Source organism: Castanea sativa, chromosome 5 (genome assembly GCF_040712315.1).
Source record: "Castanea sativa cultivar Marrone di Chiusa Pesio chromosome 5, ASM4071231v1".
NCBI classification, from domain to species: Eukaryota; Viridiplantae; Streptophyta; class Magnoliopsida; order Fagales; family Fagaceae; genus Castanea; species Castanea sativa.
The window spans coordinates 50,545,532-50,556,818 of NC_134017.1; the positions used below are offsets into that span (position 1 = coordinate 50,545,532).

The 11,287-nt window shown below is 35.4% G+C and overlaps 1 protein-coding gene across 1 annotated transcript; it reads left to right on the top strand.

The window, feature by feature from the left end:
• The first annotated feature begins 6,858 nt into the window (after positions 1–6,858).
• LOC142635363 (uncharacterized) lies at positions 6,859–8,775 on the top strand. Its single transcript, XM_075809534.1, has 3 exons — positions 6,859–7,024; positions 7,418–8,415; positions 8,569–8,775. Exons 1-3 carry the CDS (start codon positions 6,859–6,861, stop codon positions 8,773–8,775), a joined length of 1,371 nt encoding a protein of 456 aa, XP_075665649.1.
• The last annotated feature ends 2,512 nt before the right edge of the window (positions 8,776–11,287 follow it).

Here is an 11,287-nt window from a genome sequence, read left to right on the forward strand (position 1 = left end):
TTCATTTTTTTGTTGGATTTTTTTTTTTTTATGAAGTTAATCTATACACCCATTGTCTTGTTATTAATTGAATAACTCTTATGTGTGTCTTGAAGCAAGTATTTTTTTTATCATTTTATTTGCAACACTAAATACTTTTAATGTTGTTGACTAGATTTGGGGAAAAATTACATTATAATATGTCCATATTTTGTGTTATTGTCAGGTTTCAATTTATTTGGAAAACAACAGGATAGTTTGGATAATATGATGAATAAGTGAAATTGAAGAAGATGGTTTTTGTGCAGCTTCCTTTCTTTATTTGTAAATATATTGTTTAAAAAATTAGCACCAAATTGTTATATCTTTATTATATGATGTTTTTAGATGCGTGAGTAATTGTTTTTAAGAATTTACAAATATTTTGTATTGTTCATCTTCCCTATCCCATTAGTGTATTTTTTGAGATTTTTAAGAAAACAAATTCAATTTTGAGTTTAAAATTAATTATTTATCTATTCATTTTTTGCATGTTGGATTAGATGTTAGATTAGATTATGACAGTGTAAACACAATATTTGTCTTGATTACAATCATTATGTATCATAGGTTAAAATTTATGAATTTGATTATGCATTGAATATTTGGCTTGATCACATCACATTTCAAATGTTTTACATATTCGGGAGAATGAGTTTGACTTGGATGTGAGTTTTATTTTTCCCTTTCTTTTTTATTAGAATTGTAGTTTTGTTGAATATTATAAATTTTTTTATACATTTCTCGGTGTTTTTGATTGTACGGTAGAAAAAATTGGGTTTGGATTTTTTTTTTTTAAACTAAAAAATAATTTCCAAATTTTAGTTACTTTTTAATGATACACAAAATGTTATAAATAATTTTTATTAAAAAATTAATATTTTTTCAACCTTTTGAAATCCTGAGAAAATTTTTATTTTTTTAATTTGGTATGACATAAATTATATATTACATTTACCAAAATATGATTATGGAATATATTACTATTTATTAAATTAGTTCAAATTGCAAAAATGAATTAAATTAGACCACCTTAAATATATTATCACAAGTAACGTGCGGGATCCGCGATTAGTTTTTATATTATGGTGGAGTTTGGATAGGCGTTTCTGCGTCCGCGTTTTGTGTTTTGTTTTTGTTTTTTTTTTTTTTTTCCTCCAGCCGCAAGTGTTGACCCAATTTTCTGTGAACAGTGCATTCGTGCACTGTTCACGGACCCACAAATTTTACTTTTCAGCAACTTTTTCATTAAAAATGGGTCCCGCGGTACTATTCACACATTTTAAAATTATTTTGCTACAGTGTTTTCAGTTTTCAGTTTTCAGTTTTCAGCAATAAGTTCTATCCAAACGGACCCTATATTTGAAACCATGAAACTCCACATAATTTGATAAGGAGTAATAAAAGAAGTACCAATTATTGTGAAGAGAGAGAGAGAGAAAGAGAGACCTGAATGGGTGTGGGATCTTGGGGAACAAGTGAGGCTTTTCTCAAATGGATTGGACGCGTGAGCATGTACAACATGTCCCCCCAATCAAGCTTTTGTTCCTCAGACACAACAAAGGCCTGTCCAAATCCTCGATATCTCCTGGTAATTGCCATAACTTCTTCTTCTCTTCCCTTGGTAGATTAAAGAGTTCTTGGATGCCTACATTCACCTTCTCCACCAATGAAATGCTCACTCTATGATTAATTAACTGCACAAAAGGAATAGACTCCATTCAAACTAAAATATATTTAAACTCGTTTTGTTTTTGTTGCTGTGTCCATTTGAACCATTCTCCTAGCAGATCGAGGAATATCTTATAGGTTGTCATTCTCCTAAGAATCTATGGTTAATAGAGAAAGCTTTATTTAACCACAGTTATAGCCTCTTCATTTTGTTGATCTGAGATATCATTAGCTGAAAGCCTGAGATTGATCTGGACTAAGAATCTTGGCAATGAGATTTTTAGTGGTTGCAATGCTTATTCGGCCATATAGCATGGCTTGATTTTAATATTTAATCAAATATATATTGGTTCCTTCAAGATTGCTGTCTAAACAATTAATTACCTATACTAATTGTTAAGTATTAGCATTGATACACCATGTTAAATATACTAGTATAGATGTAGAAGCGAAAGCATAAAGTATACAATACAATAACACACAAGGGTTACATGGTTTAGCCTAACAATTTACATACATAGTGGAGGAAACCCTAAAGGGCTACATCAGTAATATATTAGAGTGTGGTACAAATCCTGTGTTACAATAAATTATAACATGTATATATATATATATATAGTAGACTAAACCTTAGACTAATAAAATTCTAGTACAATTAATAGACTTGGCTTGCACACAAAGTAGAATTAGGCTTGGGCCTATGCTAATGGACTAATATATCTCTAACACCCTCTCTCAAACTCAAGATGGAAGCTTGATAAAACCTTGATATTTGATAAGGTTGAGAAGATCCCTTGAATGAAGTTTGGCTCCGTGACGGTGGTTTGAGGAAGGCAATGGTCTTGTCGTGTTAATGTGACTTCTAATGGTGGCATGACTATCCAGAGAGTTTTGATGGCAGCAGTGGGAAGCTAAAGAAGATGAACGCAGTGAAGAAACACCAAAGAAGACAAAGATTGCTCTTAAATATACCGTAAGGACAGAACACCATGGCCACAGAATGGTGGCTCTAATACCATGTTAAATATTAGCATTGATATACCATGTTGAATATGGTAGTATGGATGCGGAAGCAAAAACATAAAGTATACAACACAATAATACACGAGGGTTATGTGATACAGCCTAATGGTTTATATCCACAGAGGAAACCTTAAAGAGCTACATCAATAATATTGAGAGTGTAGTACAAATCCTCTGTTACAATGAACCATAACATGTGTATATAAAGTAGACTAAACCCTAGACTAATAGACTTCAAGTACAATTAGCAGACTTGGTTTGTACACAAAGTAGAATTAAGTTTAGGCCTATGCTAATGGACTAACATATCTCTAACACTAATGAATCCTTGTAGAGACTAGAGAATATGAACTAACACTCTAGGTTTTCTTTTTCTTTTCTTTTTTTTTTCTATTGATATATCGATTGTTGAGGATAGGGGAATTTGAAGCTGAGATTTCTTTGTTAGAAACACTAATAGGTGTTAACTAATTGAGTTACAAAGCTCTTAGCACTAACACTATAGTTGGATTTCAAGTATTTGCACACAACTTTTGTGAAGCTTAAGTATATTGACATTACATTTAAGTTTTATGCTTTCCTAGTATCCAATTCTCAGATTACAGAATGCTTTCCTCCATTTTCTACAAGTTGATTATCCCCAAGAGTTAGTAGGTCAATCAATTGCATGGATTGTGCTATCTTCATGTTGTAAATCTTGTGGAATTATAAGTTCTCTTGGTCCGTCTTTGGCAAAACAAAAGATTTTAGAATAAATAAGCCTCCTCTGGCCTCCCCCAGCCCAGCCGACCAGCCCAGCCGACCAGCCCAACCCAAAACGTTTAAAATCCCAATTAAGTGATTAACCCACACCATAGTTACAACCTAAACCAAATTCAGGAAAAAAAAATATAGAGGAAGTTGAGAGACAGAGACTGGAGAATCTATAGAAGAGAGTTCACCACGCCGTTGCCATCGCAGCCGTCGCCGGTAGGCCGTCCTACCAACGACCCAAGCTCGCCACTAACCCAACAAACCGGCCGATCTACCATTTGTTTTGATACGATTCTTCTATCTCCAATAAATACGTATTATAATGCTTGTGATTTCTGAATCTGTTATGTGATTGTGGCTTTTTTTTTTTTTTGTCTGGGATTACTGAAAATGATTGTGTTTAGGAGTCTCTGTTTTATTTTTTTTGCAGTGTCTGAGAAAGTGAGAACTAAGTTGAGTTGTGATTTTTGAATAAAATTAAGTTATAGGGTCCGTTTGGATAGAACTTATTGCTGAAAACTGAAAACTGAAAACTGAAAATACTGTAGCAAAATAATTTTAAAATGTGTGAATAGTACCGTGGGACCCATTTTTAATGAAAAAATTGCTGAAAAGTGAAATTTGTGGGTCCGTAAACAGTGCACGAATGCACTGTTCACAGAAAATTGGGTCAACACTTGCGGCTGGAGGAAGAAAAAAAAAAAAAAAAAAAAAAAAAACCAAAACGCGGACGCAGAAACGCCTATCCAAACTCCACCATAGATAGAGAGTCTATAGAGATATAATCCTGTTCGGTATTTGGGACTTCGACTTTCTGCAAAAACAAGTAAAGGTAAGAAAAGTAGTGCATTATAAATTGGGGGTAGTGGCTGAGTGACAAGGATAAAAGAGTAAAAAACAAATACATAATATAATAAAAATGTCACAATAATGTAACAAAATAGAATTGCGACAGTGCTCATATTGCTAATTCATAATGTTATTAGTTATATTTTGAAATTATATAAAATTTTAATTTAAAAATAGTAAATTTATCAATTGAGAAATATTAAATTTATAATTAATGCATAATGCATATTACCCGGATTATAGCCTTTACCTTTTCTCAGTATCAAGAATTAGTGTTGTTGTGAGATAATATATGTAATTCTTATTTGATTTGTAGATTATGGGAAAATCAACCACTTAGTAACTAATATATATATTATATACTTATGCTCTGGCACCCCTTAGCTTGAAATCCTGGGTCGGTCCCTGCATGCATCCAATGCACACTATATTTTCTCTTGGTGTTGACATGCCTTGTAGATATTTTCAACACCTGGTAGTATAAGTTTAAAGTTCAAGGTTCTCTGTTCAGGAGCTAATACTTTAAGCTGTTTCTCTTTGGGTTTTGTTGGAGTTATGGAACAGGAAATAACGATCCTAGGGGACTCTATCCTAGTTCCTTGTGTTCAAGAGCTAGCAAAGGAAACACCAAGCACAGTGCCACCACGTTATGTGCGTTTTGATGATGAGCCTCCCATCAAATCTGACACCGCTTCTTTACCCTAAGTCCCAGTCATTGACATGCAAAGGTTATTTTCAGCAGAATTTAGGGACTCAGAGCTGGATAAGTTAGACCATGCAAGCAAGGAATGGGGTTTCTTCCAGGTTTCATCTCTCTCTCTCTCTCTGATGAGAATATTTAGGAGTGAAAAAGTTGTACCTATTTACATTCTATATGTTCTAGTTACAAAATCTGAAGAATCCTAATCAAAATAATTGGGGTTAAGGGTGCGAGAGAGAGAGAGAGAGAGAGAGAGAGAGAGAGAGAGGATTTGGTGAAGAAACATGACAAAGTTTCCTTCAATTAGTTCAATGGTGGAGCCACTAAGAGCACCAGCATTCAGGAATGCCAAAAAAAAAAAAATTCTATTTTGCATCCTCAAATACTACTTTATCTACTTTATCAGCCCATTTCACAACTCACCCTACCTCCCGTTCTTATTTTTCTATACAACCCAATAAAATAATATAAACTACTTAAATAAATAGTATATTAAAAAAATACTCATTTTTCGCTCTTCTCCCATCTTTCTCTTTCCTCTCTTCCTCTGTCTTTATCTCTCCAGCAACCACCACGTGAAAGAGATGAGCTCACCATCTGCCACCCCACCACCACACACCCCAGCAACCACCAAAAAAAAAAAAAAAAACAAAAAAAAACCGAACAACCCCACAGACCCACCACCACCTCCAACACACAAAAATCCACAAATTCACCACCACTAAACCCATAAACCACCACCAACAACTAAAACAACCCCAAAACCCATTAAGCCCTTTTCAAAAAAACAAAATCCACAGATGAGCAAACCCACCACCAGGGGCGGAGCCACTTGGCTCCATGGCCCTCCCAAAATTTATGATCCGGCCCCCCCTAGTCTTTTAGTACAATAAAACTTCAAACTAAACAAAAAAAACTTGGCCCACAAAATCTGGCTGTTCATAGCCTTATTCAAATTAAGCCCCATCAGCCACAGCCAGCCCCAATTCCCAAAGCAAACAAAATTATCATTTTCTAAACCATTACACTTCCAGCCCAGCCAGAATCCAAAGTCTAAATACCTGATTAAACACAAACAAAAACATTCAATCCTCACCATCTAAAACAAATCAATCCTCACCGTCTGAACAATTAAAAGAGAGAACAAACAAATACACAGTCTTCACGCCTCAGCCTCACCTCACGCCTCCAACTCAATAGTGTCATGCTTGCCGGCTCACGCCTCTGGTGTTGCCTACCTGACTGCCTCAGAAATCCCGCCGGCTCACTGTGATGGACGCCGCTGCCTCCACTAGCTCACTGTGACACCGCTGCCCTGCCTCAACGTATCTCATTCATTCTTTACTTTACTTCTCGGATCTCTCTCTTTTTCTCTGCAACTGAAGTGCTGAACTACTGATACAGTGATACTTGAATAGAAAAATGAAATATGAAATATATGCTTGTGATTTCCCTTTCCCAGCAAAGCACTTTATACTTATTAGTTATTACTTTGTCTTTTGTCTTTTTGTGTTTGTTGTATTCTTTATTGTTTGATATCCATTGACTACTCAGACCAACCTTTTCCCTTTTGGCTGCTTTGTGTTGTTTGTCTTGTCCCTTGAGTGGGGGCCTGGTGGGGCTTGCCGACTTGCATTGCATTGTGTAAGTAAATTATAATAAAAAAAGAAAAAAATCTATGGAAGGAAATTGTAGTGGCCGTGAGCCTAGATATTTGGCATTTGGTTTATGTTGTTTTATTGTCTACACTTTTGATTGGTTTGTTTTATTATTTTTCTGTCTCAAGTTAGTTTATTATTTGTTGAATTAATTTTTTTTTTGGGATTAAAATTAGGTGTCAAATAATGAGCAAACGACAAACAATTGATGCGTTCTTTAAGAAAAAAGATATTAGTCATTTAGAACTTAGGACTTCTGTAGAAACAAATGTTAATACTTCAATGCCTAATGAGTGTCCCTCCAAATGTTCAAGAATTGAATCTAAAGGGATAGACCGTGATCCAGGAACACGTAAAAAAATATATGAATTCCCTGTCAACGAACAAGATGAAATTTGACATGCTTATCTCATAGTCGGTCCATATCAACCTAAAGATATAAAGTATCCATACAAAGGACCGGAAAATCATCGCCGTTGTTTTCAATCTTCGTGGTTTAAATCACATTCAAATTGGTTGGAATACTCACCTTCAACATATTCAATCTATTGTCTACATTGCTACCTTTTTTTGTAAGAAACCAACAGGTTGTCCTGGATTAGATGCATTCACTGAAAAAGGTTTTAATAATTAGAAAAAGGTGAAGGATGGAATGAATTGTTCTTTAATTGGTCATGAGGGAAAAGATCCTAATACACCACATAAAATTGCTGAGAATGTTGTGAGGATCTACCGAATTATTCAGGGCATACTGACAAACTAGTTGAGAAACAAACATCAAAAGAAATTGAGAATAATCGGTTATGGCTCAAGACCTCAATTGAGTGTGCTCGATGGATAGCATTCCAAGCTTGTGCTTTTAGAGGTCATGATGAAAGTCTTGATTCAAAAAATCGAGGTAACTTTATTGAATTGATAAAACACACATCAACTTTCAATGAAAATGTAGCTAGAGTTGTCTTGGAAAATGCTCCACAAAATGCCAAATATACTTCACCCACAATTCAAAAGGAGATTTTGCATATTCTAGCTAGTAAAGTGCGAAATGCTATTCGTGAAGAAATTGGGTATGTAAAATTTTGCATTCTAGTTGATGAAGCTCGAGATGAGTCAAAGAGAGAGCAAATGGCCATCATTTTGAAGTTTGTTGATAAAGAAGGTTTTATTAAAGAGCGTTTCTTTCATGTTGTGCATGTTAGAGACACTACTGCATTGACTTTAAAAAATGAGATATGTGTTGTCCTTTCTCATTACAATCTCCACATTGAAAATATTCGAGGTCAAGGATATGATGGGCCTAGTAACATGCGTGGTGAATGGAATGGATTACAAGCTCTTTTTCTTAAAGATTGCCCATATGCTTATTATGTACATTGCATGGCTCATAGGTTGCAATTAGCTCTAGTTACAGCATCTAGAGAAGTAAAAGATGTTCATCAGTTCTTTGATCATTTGGTTAATATTATCAATATTGCTGTTGGTTCTAGTAAGCGTAATGATGAATTGCAACATGCTCAAGCAGAACAAGTTGAGAATATGATTGCTTCTAATGAAATTGAGACTGGAAGAGGTGCAAACCAGATTGGTACTTTGCAACGAGCTGGAGATACTAGGTGGGGATCTCATTTTCAATCTATTTGTAGTTTGATTAAAATGTTTGATGCTACTTGCAAAGTTATCAACACTATCTCTGAGGAAGGGGCTAACTATAAACAACACGGTGATGCCGAGGGAGCTTATCAGGTATTAACATCATTTGAATTTATTTTAATCTTGCATTTGATGAAAGAGATAATGGGAATTATTAATGTTCTTTGTCAAGCTTTGTAACAACATTCTCAAGACCTTTTAAATGCCATGCATTTAGTTTCAACTACAAAATCACTTATTCAAAAGTTGAGAGATGATGGATGGGAGCCTTTACTCGCTAGTGTTATATCATTTTGTGAGCAACATGAAATTGATATTCCTGATATGAATGCTCGTTACACTAAAGCTCGAGGTAGATATCGTTGTCAAGATGAAGATTTAACAATGGAACATCATTTTAGAATTAGCATATTTACAGTTGCAATAGACTCAATTGCAAGAATTGAAAAGTAGATTTTGTGAGCTAACAACGGAACTTGTCATTCTTAGTTCAGCTTTAAATCCCAAGGATGCTTTTAGATTATTCAAAATTGTTGATATATGCAATTCGGTTAAGAAATATTATCCTCAAGATTTCACTGAACATGAACAAGAACTTTTGGAGTCTCAATTGCAACATTTGAACTTGATGTGATAAAACATCCAGATTTTCAGAATATGAGTACAATTTCCGAGCTATGTAGAGGATTAAAAATTTCAGGAAAGTCTAAAATCTATTTTTTGATTGATGGACTTATTCGTCTTGTGTTGACCCTTCCAGTTTCTACAGCAACTACAGAACAAGCTTTCTGAGCTATGAAGTTGTTAAAAAGAAGACTTCGCAATAGAATGGAGGATGAGCTTTTGGCAGATAATATGATAGTTTATATAGAGAAGGAAATTGCAGGGAATTCACTGTAGAGATGATAACGGATGAATTTTATTCCATGAAAAATCGTCGTCAGGCATGATTTGATGTGAATGTTCTTTTTTGTATGTCTACATTGAACTAGACAGTTTTTCATGTTTATTAATGTTCAAGTATATGATGATATATGAAAGTTGATAATTTTGTATCCAATAGACTTATGAATTATATTTAGTATATCTCTATTACAATCCGGGCCCCCCAAGTAATTATTCCTGGCTACGCCCCTGCATACAGCAATCTATTTCTCTAAGTCCAAATAATCCATGCCTGAATAAGAAACAGCTCCATCTCTTGCATAGTAAGCCGATTTAGCAAATATTCCATCAGCTCAATCATATCAGCTTGGCCATGTGAGCATTTCTGCAATTTTACCAAACTCCCAGCCCACACATCCGTAGCAACCTCACAGTCCCATAGTGCATGTATCGTGGATTCAAGGAACCTGGTGCAATTTAAGCACATACTGTTAGTGATAATTCTTCTTTTAGCAAGGTTCAACCGAGTTGGCAATATCTCATTACATGCCCTCCACCCAAACACCTTAACCTTATTAGGAATATGTAATTTCCACAATGCAGCCCATACATTTTTCCCTACACTACCACCTGAATTCTCAGTCCATTCATCACCCCTCTGAAGTTGCACAGTCACCTTATATGCCGATTTTACTAAAAATCTCCCATCCTTATTGTACATCCAAACTAGGACATCAAGTACATGCCGACAACTCAAAGAGATTCTACAAATTTCCGCAGCATCTTTAGAATGGAAATTTGACATGAGCAACTCTCTTCTCCACGAATGTAGGTCCAGGTCAATGAGGTCAGCCACCAACAATCCTACAGTCTCTTCATTGGTCGGGAGTAGCACTTTATTAGTTGGATAATTTGGAATCCACCTATCCTCATGAACTCTAATAGAAGAACCATTCCCAATTCTCCAACAACATCCATTTTAAGAATAGGGAGTGCCGCCATTATGCTTCTCCAAACAAAAGAACAATTAGGTGATTCAACAGCTTCAAGAAAGTTAGACCTTCGGAAATATCTAGCCTTAAAACACTTATATAACAAAGAGTCATTGTCCTGAAGCAACCTCCATCCTTGCTTAGCAAGCATAGCAAGGTTAAATGCTCTCAAATCACGAAATCCCATACCACCTTTTTTTGGAGTGGCTAATCTGTCCCACTTTTTCCAGTGAATTTTCTGTTCATTCCCTACCTGTCCCCACCAAAACTGTGCACACAAAGCTTCTAACTCATCACACAATTTCATCAGAATTTGGAAAACACCCATCGTATAAGTAGGAATGGATTGTGCCACAGTCTTGATAAGTACCTCTTTCCCCACCCTTGATAACAGCATACCCTTCCAACCTTGCAATTTCTTCCATACCCTATCCTTCAAATAAGAAAATGAATTATATTTTGAGCGTCCAACCAATGTAGGCAGCCCCAAATAAGATTCAAACCGCTCCACCTCCTTTACACCCAAAATTTGCATAATCTCTTCTTTCTGGCCATTAAGAGTATTACTGCTAAAATATACTGACGACTTCTCCAGGTTGATACATTGACCCGAAGCTTGAGCATAGATTTTAAGAATCTCAGCAACCACCTCCACTTCAGTTCTAGTAGCTCGACAAAATAGCAATGAGTCATCAACAAACAAAAGGTTGGTGATTTTAGGTGCTCTTTTGCAAACAGAGACTCCATGAATTCTCCCTTCCAAATCTACCTTAGCCAATAAAGAAGTGAATCCTTTTGCGCACAACAAAAATAAATAAGGTGAAAGAGGATCTCCTTGACGGACACCTCTAGATGGGTGTATATTGCCATGTGGTTTGCCATTAATGAGAACTAAAAAAGAGGGTGTTGTGACACAACTTATCACCCTATCAATCCACCTCTCAAGGAACCCCAGCTTATGCATTATATTCTTCAAAAAAGGCCACTCCACATGATCATAAGCCTTACTAATATCAAGCTTCAATGCTAGAGATCATTTTTCACCTTTCTTCCGGCAATGCATTGTATGAAGAGTTTCATAAGCCACT